The sequence below is a fragment of the Coloeus monedula genome, assembly GCF_965178545.1.
Source record: "Coloeus monedula genome assembly, chromosome: 20".
Classification (NCBI taxonomy): domain Eukaryota; kingdom Metazoa; phylum Chordata; class Aves; order Passeriformes; family Corvidae; genus Coloeus; species Coloeus monedula.
The window spans coordinates 3,853,868-3,874,479 of NC_138800.1; the positions used below are offsets into that span (position 1 = coordinate 3,853,868).

The window sequence follows — 20,612 nt, forward strand, 5'->3', positions numbered from 1 at the left end:
CATCATCAACTATACAACGCCAGCAAACACTTGAGGAATTGGACATGCTTTGCTTCATCTTGAATAATGAAAGAGCAAACACAACACACAACTTTTCTCCTTATTGTAACCATCTTTGGCCCTCTAGTGAGCAAATACAAGTCTCAGAGTATCTGCTCGCAAGAGGTATAAAGTCTTTGACCAAAGAAACTTTATAGAAGAACTTGAAACTACTTGACTCTTCACAGCACAGCATAACCCACTGATAAATCAAAAGTTCCAGTGTCAAAGAGTCAGCTTTTAAGAAGCCTTCAGTCCTGATTTGCTGGCTGGACTTCATTTCATGTTGCTGTGCAACATGGATGTGCTGAAAGGCACATATTGCAGGTTTTGTGAGGGGGGCTGGAGTGGGAGGAGGTGACAGTTGTTCGAGGTAGGGCAGCCCTTGGAGACAAAAAGGCATTTCGTATAAGGGGACTTACAAGGAAAGGTACTACTTCCTCCTACAGGTGCTTTACATAAACAGGTATGTTTGATATCCACATTGACATATTTGGACATGAATTATTTTGTGAAATCATTAGTTAAATTTGCTTTTAAATGACTAGGCTGCTCCGGCAGCCAGGCAGGTGCATGCAGTACTTCGGTCCGCAGACACCAGAGCTGATTTGAGTTCCTGTTGGAGCACTTGTCCAAAAGGTCTTCAGAGCAGGTTTCTATCCCACCAGCTGACTGCCACTTAAAAGTTGGGACTGTGCAGAATTTCAGTGGCATGGTGTCATTCTTTCCATTAAAGAAAACACTGGAAAAAAGCTGTTCTTCCTCAATCTAGCAGTGGACTTATTCCCCCACAGGCTGCGCTTCCTTTTTGATTTCCACAAGTGTATCTAGAACTGAAGCAATTCAAGGTACTTGCTGTTTTCAGCAAGTTCAACAGTGGTCTCTTCTTTTGTCTTCCTAAATAACACACAGTTCACCACAGACTCACCTGTAACTTCACAAAATAGTTAAAAGTTTTACTTCTCTGCTCTCCAGAATTGCTGCTTGTTTTTCTTTAGGGGGTAGGCCTGGAACTGTTTGTCTTGCCTCAGTGCTATGGAAGAAATGAGAATTCCACAGCACTACTCATTCCCCTCTTTGTAAATTCAAATATATATTTGGCTTACCCAAGATGGTTTGTGATCCCACCTGACCCAGATATTTCCCACGGAGGAGCGTTACCATGGGATACTGTTAAGATCTACAAGCTGCAGGTATGCTAATGCCCAGTGACTGAATGAAAGAGGCAGCTCAGGGTCTGAAGCCAAGTGTCCAGGTTATAGGAATCCTCTGGCAGGCAAGGAAATGGCCTGTTTCACTTTCTGTGCTTACAGTTGGCTTTTTGTTTGTTCCTGCCCCACACTGAAAGGGGCACTGGTGGAAAGCTGTTACTGATACAATCAGATGGGAACACCACAGAGGAGCTGCAGTATTGACAAGTAGTATGAGGATTCTTGGTGAACAAGGCAGTAAACTAGCATTCCTCAGTTTTCCTTGTAGCAAGGCCTTATATCTGGTTTGATTTGTGCAGGCTGTTGGCATTCTGGATGCTCAGTTAACACTGTAGCTTCTCCAGGCGTTTGTTACCCTGGCTGAGGGTTTGAGCTGATTTTTGCCCCAACACGGTTTGCCCTGCATTCCAGATATCACTGTATCACTGGGGGAAAAGGAAAAAGCATCAAACATGAATGATGTCTAACTAGTGTGGCCATCCCAATTCATTTTTTCTATTTCTCCATGCTGCACCAGAGAAGATCCCTAAAACTCAGAAAGGCTGTCAGCTGTCACTCTAAAATTCCTTCTGCTGCAGTGCCTGGAAACACTGAAACTGGATGATCAATAAGCAGAGCACATAAATTCTGAAGTGATTAGAAGTGTATTTTGGGCTTTGGTAGGCTGATGGGGGGTGGACTCCACTGCGCCTGTACCATCTGGTGCACTGCTCTTGGTGCAGTGCCATCACTGCACACAGAGCAGCAACACAAGGCCCTTCAGAAGCAGCACGAGTGATTCTAAACCAAATCAGAGGCTGGTTGGGGTTTAGAGAGACTGTCATACAACAGCTTCCTGCCCAGGCAATTCCTCAGAGACTACAATTCCCTTGATACAAAACATAGCAGTAGTTTGAAATCTGATCTCTGTTGTTAGTGAGAAATTAAACTAAATCTGATCAGGGAGCAGTAACTGTTTCCTCGCAGTTCCTCAAGAGGATCAATAGCACCATGAGCAGTGGGGTAATTTGCTACGCAGCAAAGCCATTACACCGCTGTCATCGAGCTGTGCAAAATGAGACAGGTTGTTTCATGGTATGTCTAGAAAACTACAGTCTGTGGCTCTCCCGGGCCTAGCTCTGTATTTGCTGTTTTATCCAACACCAAAATAAATATGATGCAGAGCAACTTCTCAAAGGTCACTTCATGGCAGAGTCCAGAAAAAATTATGTCTGTAAAACAATACTGTACATGAAGTCTTCAAACATTTAATTGAAAGTTGCTCCTTAAAGCAAGCAAAACATTTGCTGTTGGACCAGCATCGAGTATTTGGCATTTCTGTTGCACCTTAAGCAGGAGCGATGATGAGCAACGACAGCAGCCGAGGGGGCAGCTGTGTTGTACACATGGCTGCGAAAACGATCCTGTTACTGGTACTTGGCCATTGCCTGTCGACTCGCAACCACTTGTCACCCACCGGGCACCAATCCAGTGTCCAGGGGGCACAGATCCAGTGTCCAGGATTGTTGGCTCTGAAACAAAAGCAGGAATTGAAGTGACGATGCTACAGCGAGCACAGCGCGCGGAGGAGCGCCCATGCCCCGAGCACCGTCGCTGTGGCTCTGCAGCCGTGCGGGCACTGGCCGGGCAGAAGGTGCTTTCCGGGCTCAGGGCGGCGCGGGACGGCGCTCCTGGGGCAGGAGAACGGAGGTGATGCACAGGTGCGTTTCCCCCGGTGCTGGGCGGTTTTTTTCCAGCGTTTCCCAGCCGTGCCAGTCGGCGCCTTGCTGTTCACCGCAAGCCCAGCGCTCCGGACGGGATCACCGGGCGAGTCCTCCACGTGGGAAGCGCATCCCGGGGGCGGCTACACCCGGCTGCCCACTGCCGGGGGGCGGGGCTGTGCCGTGCCGCCAGCCGGCTGTCGGTGCCAGCGGAGAGGCGGGGAGGAGCCGGGGATAAAGCGGGAGAAGGCGGGATAAAGCGGGAGAAGGCGGGATAAAGCGGGAGAAGGCGGGATAAAGCGGGATAACGCGGAGCGAGACGGGCCGTCCCAGCGCCGCAGCCGGTGTGGGCGCTGTCGCGCTGCTCTCGCGAGAGCCGCCGCCCGCCCCAGCACCAGAGCGCGGCGGTCTCGCGAGAGCTGCGGTGCCGGAGCCAACATGGCGGAAGGTGAGGGGGGGAGCCCGGGTGAGGGGCCGGGCGGGGCCGGGGGAGTCCGCCGCTCCCGGGGCACTGCAGTGTGCGGCTCCCGCCGCTCCTCCGTGCGGGACGGGCTCGGCCCTGCTCGCGGTGGGTGGGGCAGGTCGCCCCCGAGGTGAGCGGGAGATGGCGGGGGCCGCGGGCGGACACCCCCGGGTGGGGCCGGCCTGGCGCGGGCGGCTTTGCCCCTCAGGAGGGGGCTTGGGGTTGCTGTGGGCGGTGGGAGCCGGCCAGGACGTCCCGCCGACCTCTCCCCGCAGGCCGTGGGTCAGGCGGGACCGCAGGGGGCTCCCGCCCGTCCCGTGGGGCTCATCCCGGCCTGCCCTGCCCGAGTCGCCGCGGGCCGCGGCATTCCCTGGAGCGGGGCGGGGAGCCTGTGCTGCAGCCTCCCGGTCACTTGTGCCGAGTCCTTTTGTCAGGCTCAGGTGAGATCTGCAGAGTTCCTGGAGTGCTGCTGTGTTGCTTGAAGACTGTACGTGACACCATTTAACCTAATGCGATATGAAAGGACGCTTGGATTTTTACAGTTCTACTCATTTCTGCAGGACAAGCTTCCTCTTTTTCTTCTCGGAGAAAACTGAGTCGGCAAACGGAGCTAAATGCTTAAAGTTACAAAGGAAATAAAGTTAGAGTTGCGAAAGCACAGCCTTCAACTCTTGAAGTCCAGCTCTTGGACAGTGGTGAAGTTTTAGGAACACTTGTAGAATATTGACTTAAGATGGAGCAGATGCTGATGGACTGGCATGCATCAGCTCAGAGGATGCTGCAGTCAAGCTGGATTGATCAATCCCTAGAGCAATGTCTGACTTCTTGTGTGCTGAAATACCACTGCTTCATATTTAGCTGAGCAGCCTCTTATGCTTGCTTTTAAGCCTTGGTGACCCGGTTCTGGAGGGCTTTAGATGTCCAGGTTGGCTTCAGGCAGTGAAACTTTCCCCAGTTAGACCCTCAAGGATGTGAGGCTCTGGCTCAGGGTCCTCCTCTGCAGAATTAACCAGCAGTTAATACAAGCCCTGTTTCATACAATCTATACTTCTCAGAGATTCTTCCCCAGCTTAAGTAATTCTCTGATCTTTTGGCTGAAGAAAGCACATGACCAGTGAATGATCCTGTGTGAACAGGAATAACAAGCTGGAGTTGTTGTCACCCTTCTCGGTTCCTTAGGATGTCTTGGAAGAGGGGCTCATTTTGTCCCTGCAAACAAGGTACCAACCTGCAGCCTCACTTCTCTAGTTAAGAGCCACGGTTGAGTCAGCTAAAAAGTGAAGGCCTATTAGGGAAGGGAGCTTGTCAAATTGTGGTTATTTGCTCAGAAGCCAAGTGCTTTTTCTCATAAGGAAGTGTTGCCTCTTATACAAAAATCCTGAATCAGATTTATTGCAATTACTACCTGCAAATTGACTGAACAGCTTAGTAAGACAAGAGCCAAGTTGGCATTTCTAATTTCTGGGTTGTGTACCGCTAATTCCAGAGGTTTACAAGCAGGCATGGGTAAGAATTGTTGGATCAATGCTTGAGTGTAAAAAAGCAGTAGCTGTAGAATTTTGGGGTGGTGTCAGGGTAAAGATCAAAAGTGAGAAGGAACAAGAAAGCAGTGACTTGTACAGCCTTGGGGTGATAAGGGTCAGAGTGTGGAGCAGTGGAGGGGATAAGGAAGTAATTTGGTTTTCTGAAATACTTCACTCAGGTCCACTTCATAAGTAAAAAAAGTCTGTCTGTATGGTTTCTGGGACTGCTTTGGATGGGTGGGATGGGCTGTGTGATGGGTTTCCCTAGACCTTCTGGTGTTTGGTGTGTGTTATCTGTCTCTCATTGCCTGTTGCCTCCCTATTTGCATTCAGCTATCTGTTTGCTCTCAAGTACTTCTGTGCCTTCTCCTGTAAGAAAATAGCAGTAGCTTTTCCTGAAATCCTCTTCAATGTCTTTGATATGGAGTATAAACTTCTGGCTGTTTGTGAGATGCTGATCGACCTGCCAGAAAGCTGTTAACAAACACTGCTCTTACTTACCTGGACTGTGGCTTAGAAGGAGAGGCATTTTGTATTTTCCTCTCTGCTGAACCCGGCTGAGGCATTTGGATTGATGTTTAGCCAGAGGCTTACTGGTATCTTACTAAGCCTGTACTTTCAGTGTCTTGAGGCAAGGATGGTCATTAAGTGTGTGCATTAAGTGTGTGTGTGTGTGCCTGCAGTAATTGTGCATTTTATTTGCTCACTCTTTAAGTGAGCACTTTACAGGGAAAACTGTGGCTTTGCCCTTGTGCTGTAGATGTTTATTAACTGGACATTGAGAACTCTCTTGAATGTGCATTTGAAATGTGCTGTAAGATCAAATACCGTCGTCAAGTTTAGCTGCTACCCAACATCTGTGCAGGTTGTCGTGTAGAATAAGAGAAACTTTCTTTCACAATTCTTGTAACTGGCACAGTAAGCAAGTACCCATCAGTCCTTCTCACTGAATTTGCAGGAAGCATATGGTGTCAATCTGAAAACAAGAGTTCTCAAGGCTTCAGTTCTTTGAGGTACTTTCACTGCTGGTAGGGATTGTCTGGGATTGCCCTGAAAGCAACAGTAACAAGCTGGATTGTGGGTCATGCACAAAGCTTCAGCTACTGCTGTTCGGGAGTTTAAGGTAGTTCTGCATTGTATCCTAGTGATTTCAGGCTAATTTGGAGCCAATGAGCTGACTTTGGTAAAATGACAGTATTTACGATGTTACCTCTGGTACGGATTCTTTATTCCCACCTTCACGCTCCCATGGTTTGACTGGAAGATGCAGTATTTCTGTTAGGTGGTGCATGCAATGAGCTTCGTTAGGCAGCTGCTTAATCCTAGCATTTGAATTTGTATGGCCTCTAAAAATCTCACTGGATGAACAGTGGTGCTGTTCATACACTAATTTTAGGTGCAGTTCTCAGTGTCTTTCACTCTGGGCTCCTGTCAGACTCCTGCTCTCCCTGCTGTAACAGTAGGATTTGCTTTGTGCCCTCCCAACACTCTCCTCATGGAGAAATGAGGAAGGAGTAGTTGTTCAAGGGACATGTCCTTCTAGTTCTGGGAACACCAAAACTGCATTCATCTTCAGATAGACTGACCACAGCAGGATTTCAAACCCTCCTTGATGCTTGCTGTGATGCTGATGGCACAATTCTGAAATCAGAGTATATTTCAGTAGAAAAAGACAGGTATCCCAAAGGAGAGGGTATCTATGAAATTTCAAAGGATGAAGCTAATGAAAAGGCTGTTGAAGGAAGTACCTGCCAAACGTGCTTAAGTAGTATTAACTGAAAAATAAAATGGGATATGTTGCCTTTTGTTTATCCATTACAATAGTTGTTAAGTTAAAAGACTTATGAGGAAGCATTTGCTGCCAGGTCTGTAGAGGACAGGCTAAACAAGGTGTTCTGTCTGCAGCAGAGCCAGAGACTGATGCTCTGCCCTGGGGACCTGTGTCAGAGCAAAGCCAAGGTCAGCTGTGCTGTTGAACTTTCTACAGAAGCGAGAAGAAAACACTGATCAACAGAGCTCAGTTTCTCATTGTTTGTACTAGTGACATTTAGTAAATATTTGAGAAAAGTCGTTGAAGTATGAATTCTTAGCTGGTAGGGAGTAATCTTGTAGGAACTTTCCCACCTAAAATCACTGGTTAGCTTACAAATTTATCCTCCCTGCCCCCTCTTATTTTAGGACTGGTTTGGGATTTGGCCTTACTTGAAAAATCAACTTAGTGATGGGGGGAAAATAATAAAGAACTGTGATTAATAGCAAACATATAGTTTTTGCAACTATTCCACAAATAAGGACCCATAAGTTGGATTGGTTTTAAACAGCTGTACAGATGTTTCCTTCCAGCAGTGAAGTGTAGAGGTTTTTCTTTGAGGTAGCCTGGGTTGAGTTCAGTGAACAACTTACCCCAGCATGTTATGGAGTAACCAGTTAAGTGTGGTGGAAAAGTGAGTTCTGCAATGGGATGGAAGTACCTGTTCAAGGCTCAGATTGCCAGGTGCTGTTGCTTTGCTGCTTCTGAACTGAAATAGCCACCATGGACTTGACTCCATATGTGATGCCTTGTCAGTGGAGGGCCTCCAATGGAGGAGTGTGTGTGTCAGCAGGAAGTAGTTTTATATATTTTTGACTGGCCTTTAGCACGTAGATTCTGGGGACAATCTGTTTTCCACTGTGGCCATTTTTTGGGGAGTTTCTTAGCTGACAGGTTGAGGAGTTCTAAACAGTCAGTTAAATACTCTGAGGTAGATATGGTACATCAGCAACTTGCTCACTTGTGGTTTAAGTATCAGCTGTCAAGTCAAACAGCATCTTACCTAATGCTGAAAATATGGGTAAGAACCAGAGACTTAGTCCTCTACCCCAACCACAATTTCCACAGAAATGGACTCCCATGGCTTTAGGAGCTTTACGGCATTCCTGTAAATTTACAAAATTCAGAACTTTCTTTGTAAGTGGCTTCTGTGACTGTGTTATGATTTTTCAATGTGTTTATGAAAATGATATAAAATAGAAGGTTTAATACAGGGGTTGAGATGCTCTAGTATGTGGAAGAGGAGAGGCTGTCCTTGGAATGTTGTGTAATTAAACTACATGTGCAATCTGAGGGTTTAAGTTACCCTCAGATGCCAAAAAAAGGTGTGCATGTCTCAACCTTGTAGTAACACTGTGTGCCTTGCAGAGGAGGTGGCCAAGCTGGAAAAGCATCTGATGCTCCTCCGCCAGGAGTATGTGAAGCTGCAGAAGAAACTTGTTGACACAGAAAGGAGGTGCAACCTTCTGGCTGTGGAGTCCAACCAGGGCAATGCCAGCGACACCTTCATCAGTCGTCTTCTCACCATTGTAGCTGAACTCTATCAGCAGGAGCAGTACAGGTAAGGAATCCCCCTCTGGGGAAAGGGAATTTACAGGAAACTTTGATTTTATTGACTGCACTAGGTCCTGGTCTTAGACGAGGAAAATTCTTCACTGCCTGGTGTGAATAGCGTCCTGAGTTGTAGCTGTAGATGGAAGAGCATGCTAAAATCAAGTGACATACTGTATCCAGTTCTTGAATCGAGAGCTTTAAGCAGAAGTTTGTTTCTCAGACAAGTTCAGAGAAAACTGACCAATGGTCACTGTCAGCAGCAAAGCTCCCTTTGAACAGAAGGGGTTTTGACCTGGACCATACTTAGTTGATGGATTAATTACACAGTGTGTCTGAAAAACTGTTCCTTTCTTGAAAGTCTTTGTCCTTAAAACATTTTCAGTTCTGTATTCCAGTGGTGTGTGTAGAAGCCTGATTAATTTGGCTCGTCTGGTTGTATTGGTGATGTATGTGACTTAGTGATGCACTGTATTTTTGAATCTCAACAGAAAGTTATGGTTAATGTTTTCTTTTCTGTAGGCATACTAAGGATCCCTTCCGTATTCTAGATCCCTGAGCTGATTCAGTTCTGAGACTGTTGTGATATTTATCAATTTCTTTGCTGTTGCTGAAAGCAATGCCAATATAGTAAAGAAGTTTAGTCATGTAAGAGAAAATCTATTTTAGTTAAACTTTCCTTGCACTAGCATCTCTTCATGAGCCTCCCTGAGAAAAGGCTCTGTGCCTGCAAGAATTTACTGTAGCCTGCTGGGTAAAAGATTTGATAGGTAGTGTATGTCAGAAGAGTTGCAGCACTTTATTTCTGTTCAGCTTCTTAGCTTTAAATGCATAGAATAGTTGTCTAAAAGGGCCTCCACATCACAGAATGAGAAAGGTAGCAGGTCCCAGTGCAGGTTTCATTAAGTAACATCTCGGTGTTGTGCTGTAGTTTATAGCAGTACTTTGATTTGGAAAATGGTCTGGAAAGTACACCTACACAGTCAGAACATTTGCAAGCCATGGGACTTCAAAAAGAGCAGGTCAGGTATTTTCTAACTGCAGTGGATAACCTGGTATAAACGGTCAGGATGAAATGGGTGTTGTTGACAGCTGGTCTCTGGGGAACTGGGGATTCTGCCTTGCACTCAGACTGCTGTCAAACAGTGGTGTTCTCTTGCTGGTCTTGCCTGAAAGCGTTGGTGCTTAGCTGACAGTATTAGTATGGACACTGTGACATAAATATTTAACTTCAAGATTGGTGGCTTTTCCTAACTTCCACAATAATTCTCTTGCTGTTTATTCTGAAATGGTAAAAAAACCCAAGCCCAACCAAGTACTTGAAGTATTAATGACTCACTGCATTTCTCCCTAGAAAAATATGGATTGCCATTTGACAACATGTTTTACTTAACTAATTGTGTTTTAACGTCTCAAACAACTTGAACCAAAATCGTGGATATCGCGACATAGATACTGTGGAGATGCTGAATCTATACATACCTAAGTGCAGGGAAAGTCTGCATAATATGTGTTTGTGCTTTTTCTCCTATCAGTGATCTGAAGATCAAGGTTGGGGACAGGCACATCAGAGCTCACAAATTTGTCTTGGCTGCACGCAGTGATACATGGAGTCTTGCCAACCTTGCCTCAACAGAGGAGCTGGATCTGTCAGGTCAGTCACTGCTGAGTAATGTGATGCCTCATTGTCTTTAGAGTGACTTGTGAAAGGGCCTGTTGGGAGAAGGTTGCTTAAGTGCCTTTCAGTCTAGTGCTGTCCACTCAAAGTGGTGCTTAATCTGTTGATTATGGAGCTCTCGTTCTGAAAAGTGGTAGTGAGCTTGTGAACTGTGTGCTAGGGGTAGTTAAATCAATAACCTGCCTTCTTTCTCTTTAACAAACAGGGGTTGAGATTGGTGGCCTGTTTGTCTTTTCTAGAGTCAACTAAACGTAATGAAAAACAAATCTATATGGAGGAGCTTGACTTCTTCCTTTGTGAGGAAGGACAGGGCTTTTTGAGGTAGTGTGCATAATTTCTCTGAAGCGTGTCATGGAAATACCTTGCTGCTTGTTAACACAGTGTGTGTGGGAAGTGAATGCAAGTACTGATGTGTTATTGAAATTGTTTGCTTTGGCACTTCGATACCTTTGTAAAACAGGTGAGGAAGAGAAGTTTTCTAAAAGATCGTCTTCTACATGAGCATTTTGTTTTGCTGTAGCTATTTCTTGCATGTACTTACACTGAGCAGTGTTTCTGCAGATTGAACTCTCAACAGGCTTTTCTGTACTTAACAGTGTAGGACAGCCTTATACAATTAATTTGTGAGCAATAAAACCAGGTATGAAGTTAAGCAGGCTTGCTGACTGGCATGTTGAATATTAAGCACTGGCTTCACTTTCTGCACTTAATCTTATCATGAATTCTAAGTACAAACAAACTGGAAAGTAGCAAGTCACAGCAAGCTGGTTTTATGAGACAGCGTGGGCTTCCGTGCAACATGATTTGTGGATCTTTCTGCAGGCACAAGAAAACAGATGCCAAGGAGTTTTGAAACTGCTATGCTAACAAAAGCTATTACTAAAAAGCTCTTATGTTACTTGGAGTGTCATTCCAAGTGGCAGTCCGAAGCATTTCTAGCTCCACGTCTAAGCTAGTCTGAGAATCTCAAATGTAACTGCCGTCTTACATGTTTAACAATGCAAACACTACTTGAATGTGTGCTAGTAAATGATACTTTCCACTGTAAAATTGAATTACTGATTTTTTAATAAATTTGATAAATGGCACAAGGATCACCTTATGAAGTAGCTGGAGCAAGCAACAAGCTGTTCCCTGGAAATGGTTTTCTTAAGAGGTTCTCTTAAGAACTTGCAAGCTAAGATTGCCTGAATCTTATCTTCAGAATGCAGGCAGCATTTGAGATTGAGTGTTTTTAGAGTTCACGTAATCTGTAGAATTTTCTAATCTTTAAAAGAGTAGAAAGAGATGAACACATGTTCTCTTACTGAGAGGGAGAAACTGCACTCTTACCTCTGCCAAGGCAGAGCTGATAGTACATCTCAAGTAGGTTTTCTGATTGCTTCAAATTTGGCAAAAAATACTTGTCTTACTAAAACCTTGTGATTCCTAGGAGGCAGTCTGCATGCGAAGTACTGCTGCTACTCTGCAGATAATCTGGCCCAACCCTCCATCTAAAGGAGATGTTTTAGGATGGGTATTTTGGTGTCTTTAAGGTTTTTAATTAAAATTTTTTTTAGAAAAACAAAACAGCTCAAAGGACTAAGGTTAATTTTTTAAATGAATGGTATTTCTGTTGTTGATCTGATCTCCTGAAGTTATTCTTACCTACATCCTTGTAAGATGGATTGTCATTTTAATTGTGAGTAGGTGATAAAGGTCCTTGGCCACTGGGCTTGAGTAGTGTCCCATGGTGTGATTTTCTGTTTTATTCCCACTGCATAAAAACATCAGTTTGTGATCAGTCTTGTAAACACCTGAAATATAACCAGCTCCTTAAACTGGCTCTTCTACACTTTTCCTAGAAGTGGCTACCAGCAGTTTGAAGTGCTTTGTAGTCACTACCAAAGTGTAACAAGGTGTAAATACCTTTGTTGGAATGCAGCAGTTCATAACATATGGCTGTTAAATCAAAAAGGGAGTTTGTTCTTGTCAGATGTGCGTGTGCATTTGGCCATATGTGAGGGACCAAGGAGCATAAGGGGCATCACTGGTCCCTAAATATGCAATGTGGGTGTAGCAGGTAGCTCCCTGCATTCTGCAGTGTCCCAGTGTAAGAAGGTTTTCCTGCTTGGTGCCAGCATTGTTATTCATTTCAACTTCTGACCAGTTTCAACATTTTGAACTAAGTACAGTTTCAAAACAAGACCATGGTAGCTGTGACTTTCAGAAGTCAAAGGAAGAGCAACTACTAGGATAGGTGATTGCTTTTAGGTATTTTATTAATCCTGTTGCTCCCTGTACCAGATGCTGACCCAGAGGTAACCATGGCAATGCTGCGGTGGATCTACACAGATGAACTTGAGCTAAGAGAAGATGATATCTTCTTGACAGAGCTTATGAAATTAGCTAATAAATTTCAGCTCCAGCTGCTTAGGGAAAGGTGAGTCTTGGTAAATATACCTGAACTCTTAAACCTTGTTTGAACAGAAATAAGATGATAGCTGCTGGCAATTGGATAAAATTATATTTTTCTCAAAGTCTTGAGCTTTTAATAATACAACATGACATTCAGTTTATCGGGGGAAATGAAGCATTGTGCTACAGTTAAACTGTAGCAGATTTCTCATAAGTTTTATGTTTACTTTGCAGTTCTTCTCCCAGTCAAACTAATAACCCTAATCTGGTGTTGAGAGGAGATAGTAGAATAGCATCAGGTTCAGGAGAGTTGCAAGAAAGGAATTGTTAGAGAATGCTAGGAAGTCAATGGCAATTAGCTTGGTATTAAAGTGGCACAGGTGAAAGTTTTGTAACTTCTGTGCATCTTGTGCAACCTTTCTTCAGAAATAGGGTTAATGTACAATGCTTTCATGTTCTGAGACTGTGATTACACCATGGTATTAGGGGCTAGGTTGTTATATTGAATTACAGAGTGTTCTAAACCATTTGGAGTTAGTGAGAAGCCTGAATGTACAAATTGAAACCTCGTCAAGTTTGTACAACTTCAAAGCCTTGAATTTAGTCAAAGTACCCTTTAATTGATGAATCCTTTGCCCAAGGGGTATCTGTAGCAGTACATTCATAATCTATGATTTGTATGCCTTCAACATGAAGCAACTAAATTGCTGTCAAGTGTTCTGACCAGAGAAGCTGAAATCTGTAAGGCCAGTGCTAAAACTGCTTCAAGCCTTGTACCAGCCCAAAAGCTGCCCTCATGCTGTAGTGTGAACTTAGCAGTTGGCTGGTTAATGTTTAGGATGCCATTCATAATTATGAGACGTTTTTGTAGTTACAGAATCATTGAATAATGGAATTGTTTAAGCTGGAGAAGACCACTAAGATAGAGTGGCCAACAGCCCAGCACTGCCAAGTCCATCATTAACCATGTCCCCAGGTGCCACATCTACACACCTGTTAAATCCCTGCACGGATGGTGACTCCACCACTGCTTGGGGCAGCTGTGCCAGTGCCTGACCACCCTTTCAGTGAAGACATTTTTCCTAATATCCAACCTCTACAACCCCTTCTTGTGATCACTGTTGTACTCGTAGAGATACACATCTTCCCTACTTCATAGTAGTGAATGAACTGCAGTTTGTGCCCTTGGGAGAACTGGGATGGATCTCTACTTGCAGACTGCTGCAGTGTGATGTTATTATGGACCTTGGCTAGGTGGGCTCTGATAGAAGTCTGCTCTTATGGAAGAAGTCTTCTAGGACTTCTGACAAAAGTTTGTTTATGCAGTTTAGCCTTATTAAAGCAAGTCCCTGCTATATTCTACTGGTATCTGTAGAAAGGAGTCTTAGGACTCTCTTATAGCGTGGGAGAGTGATTAAGTGAAGCTTTTTGGTTATTGACACTGGCTTTCCTGTTTTGACAGATGTGAAAAAGGAGTTATGTCACTCGTTAATGTCAGGAACTGCATCCGGTTCTATCAGACTGCCGAGGAGCTCAGTGCCAGCACACTCCTCAACTACTGTGCTGAGATTATTGCTAGCCACTGGGTGAGTTCTGGCACAAGGAGGCAAGACAAAAAATGTTCGGACGTTATAGGAACGTAATAATAGAATTTTGCTTACCTTACCACACTGTCTAACCTCAGTTAGTTGGTCAATTGTCTTGAGAATGTCTTGGTAGGGGGGAGTAACTTGTTCTGTTCATTGGAAATACTTCACTGTACAAAGTGTCTTAGTTTCCTAAACATGACCCAAATAGAAGGGACTGTGTTCTAATAAGCAAGAAGGTTGTTTATTAAATCTGGACTCCAAAGTGTTTAGAAGTTCATCCATAGTTGGTCTCTGTCTATACAGATCACAAATCCCAGGCCTGCTTTTACTTCTAAAAATAATTCATGGAAGCTAGGGAAATTTATCTTCTGTGATGGAGGGAGAGGCAGCCAGTCTTGCAACCAGCTTGGAAGTTTCACTTGCTCTGATCTCTTATTTTGAAGAAAGTTTGATTAACTGAGTAATGAGTTAGCCTTTAAAATAAGACTTGTCAACAGTAAACTTGGGGCAGGGTGGGGGCTTCAGATTATTCTAAATCTAAAATGCATACTCTAGATGTGGATGTTTCTTTCTCTGGCTAATGCTAAGGCAAAGGGAAGTGTTTTGATATGTTAATACATAAAAAAAGATTATTATGTCTGAGCCTTTGGGTCAGCAGTTTTAACTCAACTTTCTTCTTGACTCCTAACTTCTGATGCTTAGCTCTACATGGAAATGAAATTGCTTCTGTTTAGTCAAATGAGCACTAACTGAGACCTAAGGCCTTCTTATTCCGAAGATTCTGTTTACTTTTATTCATAATTTTATGAATCAGTCTTCAGTAGTTGTAGGACTTTTTGGCAAAGTTAAGAATAAGTCAGTAGAGGATTATTTTAAAGACTAGATGTTAATCCACTATAGTGTCTGGTAAAATGCTAGTTTTCCATGTCTGTAGACAAAAAGGAAGAAAAATTTCACTAACTGATCTTGAAATTAAAATGTAAGATGTAAAGCTTCCTGATTGTTTCTTCCTAATCTTAAAAGACTATCTGGGATTTTTCCTGCCAAAATGTTATCAAAATGGAACTTCTAACTGAACTTGTTTTGTGAACTTGAGAATTACATTGTACAATGCCTTGTCTATAAATATAACAGGAGTATTGCTTACCCTTCTCTTTTTTTATTGCTTCTAGGATGACTTGCGTAAAGAAGACTTCAGCAGCATGAGTGCTCAGCTATTGTATAAAATGTTCAAGTCAAAGACAGAATATCCTTTGCATAAGGCCATTAAAGTTGAGAGAGAAGATGTAGTCTTCTTGTATCTTATTGAAATGGATTCACAGGTATAGTGAGACTGACTTGATCTATCTTCTAGAATTTGGTGTTTCAAGTAACTAGTTCCTAAGTACCAGTCTGAGCCACGTTAGTGATTTTTCTCACTAATTCTTATTTGCATGTTCAGCATTGCCACAGCTACTTCTGTGTAGGTAATGGAGGTCTATCTAGCAGTAGCTCCATGAAGGCATAATTTAGAAGTGATTTGTAACACTTAAAAACATCTTCATGCAACAGAATATATCTAATAAAATCCATTACCTGATATTGCTATGTACATTTAAAGCCGAATGGTTATAATAGCCAACTTTGCTGCTTCGTGGCTGTTCAGTAAGAATCATTTCCTTGGACAACTTTTCTGTTGAAAGCTGAAGTAACAGGTATTTGTTCTGCTTGGATGAAAACTCTAAATAACTAGCAAACAAGTTGTCTCCCAACAAGAGGCAAGGAAGAATTATTCAAGTACTTGTAATGTCAGTTGGCTGTATTTGTGTTGTAGCTTCCTGGGAAGCTCAATGAATTGGATCACAATGGAGATCTTGCTTTGGATCTAGCCCTGGCCCAAAGATTGGAGAGTATTGCAACTACACTGGTCAACCACAAGGCTGACGTAGATAGGGCAGACAAGACAGGCTGGAGTCTGCTCCATAAAGCCATCCAGAGAGGTAAGGAGATGTGATATGAAGCTTTGTTAACTTCCAGTTGTTCCCAGTGTGGAATACATATTTCAAAGTCTGTTCCTGTGTCATGTTGTAGTTGACACTGCAGTTAAAAAATTGTAGTGAAGTATGAACTTTGTCCTGTTTCTTTTTTTTTAAGACATAAGAGCAAACAGACTATTATTTGAAATGTGAGAGCCAATTTGCTGGCTGGGCAAACTTATGCTGTGACATCCAGGTGCAATCTAGTAGAACATTGCCTGCTAAAGGAAGAAATCTAGGGAGACACTGGGAATATTCTAATTTAACAGTATTCTTTCTGACAAATAGTTGAATTGAGCATGACAAAATAAAGGTCACAAAGAAGAAGTCCTTTCCTAGACTTGGGTTGAATGCAGCATATGCTTCTTTGAAATATGGTTAACAGTAAGGGTCCTTGCCACTGCATAGCAGTTTCAGAACAGGAAAATCTGACTGAAAGAAGATGAGGAGCAGGTGGTGGTACCTGGACTGTCCAGTCTGAATATTTCCAAAGCTCCAGTGCAGTTACCAGAGTGGTGTCTGAGTACAACTACATGATTATATTGAGCTGTTCCCCACCTTAGAGTGGAAGATGCATCTTATGAGAATTGGAGCACAGCAGGTTCTGGTTGCCATGGACACAGTACTCTGAAGGCTTTGGATCAGCAGCATCTTGGCCTGTGGTCAAAGTGTGGTAAAAATCTGCAGCGAACACCTTGTGCTGCTTGTTATTTCTGCAATGTCTTTGGCAGCTCTCTTCCAGAAAGCCAAGCATAAGTTTATTTTTACCAGCAAACTGTCTCGGACCCCTAGAAGTAAAGGAAGAAGTTGGGAGCTGAATTTTAAACTCAAAAAATTTAAATTCATCTCCTACATGTCTAAACAGGGTAATGCTGGCTTCTGATCCTGTGAGTGAGACTTCAGCCACGGGACTGGGAGACATTGTAGGCATAGGTCAGTGTTGTGATGGCTGCAGCCATATAAAACACTGGAAAATTGCAGCAGGCTGTTCTTCATACTTAATACTGGCATTTGTCCCTAGTTCTAATGTCTGCTTTCAGTCTGATCTAGAGCTCTGAGAATGAACACTTGCTTTTCAGTAACCACAACTTCAGTGAATTAATCACAGTCAACAATCACATGTTCTGGAAATGGAGCTAAAGCAAATTGTCTGCACTTGCCACATGATTCTTACTACTTACAATCACTGAAAAGTGGGGGAATGTCATATATGGAGATCAGAATGGGACTTTTGTTTTTGTTGATAGAGATAATCCAGCAATATGGATTTAAAACAGTGTTCTTTGTTCTCCACTCTTGCATTCAGGCCAAGCAAAATGTGAATATGTCTATGCAAAATAGCCTTTGAAGCAAGGGCAGCCAGTATTTTCCTGAAGTTATTCTTTGCATATTGGTTTCAAGTACAAGGTTTCATATGTGAAAGTGGGTCTAAGTTCTGACTCCTGAGAAGCTCTCAAGGAGTTCTTGGGAATGCTGTGCATGGTGGGTCTGCACTGCTGGAGCCCTTACCCTGTATATATATATATATGAGGGCCTGAATTTCCAAGAGCAAAGGCTGTGTTATTCCTGTTTATGTAGTAAGACTCAACAGGCTAACTTGAACTGGAAACTTTTGACTAATGCCTTGGAATAGTACCTTTTGTTCAAAAAATACTTGTATGTTTAGTATCACAGTTTGTCCAATGTTTTATTAAAGGCACAATGGATTTATCTTGATAGAGGAATGAGCAAAGTCAGTATCACTATAACAATAAGCTGGTGTGAGAACTTGAGTCACAGGTAATCTGTGGGCAAAACACTTCTTCAAAGGGTTTGCTGTGAAGTGTTTTAATCCTGACTTTGCAGTGAAGCAGTTGAAGTTGCCTGTTGCTGGGGCATTTTAGGAGCAGACACTTGTGTTGGAATGAGTGTATGGTATGGATTGAAGTCATATGTATCCGTTTCCTGGAGTATAAAATATATAGGGTACATATATCCATTAATAACTTGGTTTTGTTTCACAAAAGGAGATAAATTTGCTGCAAACTTTCTCATTAAAAATGGTGCCCGTGTGAATGCTGCTACACTGGGAGACCAGGAGACTCCTCTGCACCTTGTGGCATCGTACAGCCCCAAGAAGCACTCGCCGGATGTCATGGCAGAGATGGCACAGATCGCACAGTCCCTCCTGCAGGCAGGAGCCAATCCAAACATGCAGGACAACAAAGGCAGGTAAATGCTGTGGGATGTAAAGTCTGCTACAAGTGTAACAGACAATGCTGTGGTGATCAGATGCAGCCTCCTAAGAACCTCTTCAGGTCTTTCAGCAAAGTACAGCTGATACTGGAACCAGGAATTCATTTACCTGGTTTGAGACCAGTTGGTAGCACTCCAAGTAGAAAGTTGTGCAGGCTGAATGGTACCCTTCACGGCCAGTTAAATGTAGCCCATCTACAGAAAGCTGGGGTGAGTTGATAGTGTTAGAACACATGGTACACAGTTAAATTGCCTTTATTGAATCATCGAATGGTAAAAGCTAACTAAGATGACAAATAATATACCTGAAGCTGTCAGGGAAACTAAAATGTTCTCAAAAACTGCCAATTTCTGCAGTTTGTTTATCTGAAGTGTAGGGCCTGTAAGCTTTTTCACAGGTTAGGTTGGGCTGGCAAGCAAGTTCATAAAATAATATAGAAGACTTGAGATATATCAGCTGCAGAGTTCTGACAGGTGAGGCTATTGTACTTCTTCCTGTAAAGTTACTTCTTACATTAATGAGTTCCTTACTACCAAATTAACTGGAATCATGTTCACTAAAAGTTTAGATTTCTCTTTCTTAAAAGAAGTGCTTGTGCCTTTCTCCTTTAAGCAGAAATGAAAGTTAAGCCCATGGTTCCCTAGGGGTGTGTTGGTGACTGGGGCCAAAGTCTGAAGTGCCTTGCTTATTCCTGCTGTAACTGTTCTTTGCTGCAATTACAGGACCCCGTTACATGTGTCCATTGTGGTCAGGAATGAGCCTGTGTTCAGTCAGCTCCTGCAATGCAAGCAGTAAGTCTCACTTGAATGTAAAATACACTGAGGTTACCTGTATAGTGAAGATACGAAAATTGGTTTTAACAACTCTTCTGTGCCTTTTTGCCTTACAATAAGACTAGTAATAACTTTGGATGCAGAAGTGTAAAGGCTGTGCATAAGTGAAGATGCTAAAACCATGTCAGAAGCCATGTAAGATTTTGCTCTACTGTAAAGAAGCAGCAAATTGCATCTCTGTGCTTTTCAAAGAGACTGAAATAATTTCAAAGGTGAGGTAATGTAGGAAGCTTGATTTGTAGTGGAGTTAAAAGAAGTAGTAAGACTCTTGAAATATCTCAGTATGTTCTTGAGTTCAGCTTGGGTTCTGCTTAAAGCTGACACCGGTGACTTCTTAGGGTGGTGAAGCAGAACACTTCCTTTGACTCTGTCTGATTGCAGCTGAATTTGCAGTTCTTGTACACAGCTTACTCAAGGGGATTTGCCTCTTCGTTACACTTAGTGGGAGCCCAAATCTACCAGGGATTCTACACTTCCCTAGGAGCAGTGAGCTTGAATCTAGTAGTCATTGAAAGGTGCTGTGCTTGTTTTAGAGTATTCACAAATTCTCTGAAGTAACTGGAGCTACAGTAGGCTTCTTGGCAAGCAAAAGTTGTCAGAGATGTATGAGATGAACTAGTACAGCTGTTCAGACACTTGAAACTTAAGCTGTGTTGGGGAACCACTTTTTAAGGTATAAACTGGGGACTCTAACTCTTTATTTTTAGACTAGACTTGGAGCTGAAGGATCATGAAGGAAGCACAGCTCTGTGGCTTGCAGTCCAGTATATCACTGTATCGTCTGATCAGTCTGTGAACCCTTTCGAGGATGCCCCTGTTGTGAATGGAACCTCATTTGATGAGAACAGTTTTGCAGCAAGGTTGATCCAGCGAGGCAGCAATACAGATGCTCCAGACACAGTAACAGGTAAAACAGAGTATTTCTTTGTAGGTGGAAGGCTTGTAAGTTAATTGCTTGATGCTGACTGCACTTGGAGGAGCTGGATGAGGTTTCAGCAGCATTTTCTCCATAATAAATGGTAGGTGGTAGTTGCTTTACCCACAGCTGGCACACTGACAGTCCCAAGCTGAGCTGGACTTGCAGGAAGTGACAGAACATATGGAGTCATTGCCAGATTCTAATATCCTCTTTACACTTTCAAGATGTGTAATCACTAAATTAAAGTGCATGTGACAGTCCAGTGTTGGAAGGGGACTGCTAGTACCTAGGGTTTTCCTTGTTGGCTTCAAAGTGTAATGTTGTAAGGTAGTGGGGAAGGTGTTAGCAGACTTATTATCAAAGTGTGGTTGGAGTAGCACTCTTAACAGTGTTCATGGTTTTTCTGTAGGAAACTGCTTACTTCAGAGAGCAGCTGGTGCAGGAAATGAGGCAGCTTCTCTCTTCCTAGCAACTCATGGAGCAAAAGTCAACCACCAAAACAAATGGGTAAAAGCAGACACTTAGTCTGAAAGTTTCCTTACTTCTCTTCAGAAATAAGATAGCAGAGATCTCTTGTAGCTAAACCATAGCTTAAAGCAAGTTGGAGCACTTTGTGAACCTTTGCATATTTTCAGGTATTTACTAGCG

The 20,612-nt window shown here is 43.2% G+C and overlaps 1 protein-coding gene across 4 annotated transcripts in view; it reads left to right on the top strand.

The window, feature by feature from the left end:
- Window positions 1–2,877: 2,877 nt before the first annotated feature.
- ANKFY1 (ankyrin repeat and FYVE domain containing 1) overlaps window positions 2,878–20,612 on the top strand; it is a 35,104-nt gene continuing 17,369 nt past the window's right edge. Inside the window, exons 1-11 of one of the 4 annotated variants that reach the window (XM_082294841.1) lie at window positions 2,878–2,950; window positions 8,115–8,307; window positions 9,833–9,951; window positions 12,262–12,397; window positions 13,835–13,958; window positions 15,134–15,283; window positions 15,775–15,940; window positions 17,983–18,187; window positions 18,935–19,003; window positions 19,753–19,952; window positions 20,374–20,471. In XM_082294841.1, the coding sequence (XP_082150967.1) occupies window positions 8,144–8,307; window positions 9,833–9,951; window positions 12,262–12,397; window positions 13,835–13,958; window positions 15,134–15,283; window positions 15,775–15,940; window positions 17,983–18,187; window positions 18,935–19,003; window positions 19,753–19,952; window positions 20,374–20,471 (1,431 nt within the window). In that variant the 5' untranslated portion in view covers window positions 2,878–2,950; window positions 8,115–8,143. Of the gene's footprint in view, window positions 2,951–3,382; window positions 3,399–8,114; window positions 8,308–9,832; window positions 9,952–10,180; window positions 10,297–12,261; window positions 12,398–13,834; window positions 13,959–15,133; window positions 15,284–15,774; window positions 15,941–17,982; window positions 18,188–18,934; window positions 19,004–19,752; window positions 19,953–20,373; window positions 20,472–20,612 lie in introns of those variants that run through there. The other 3 variants (XM_082294840.1, XM_082294843.1, XM_082294842.1) reach the window with 3 other exon arrangements.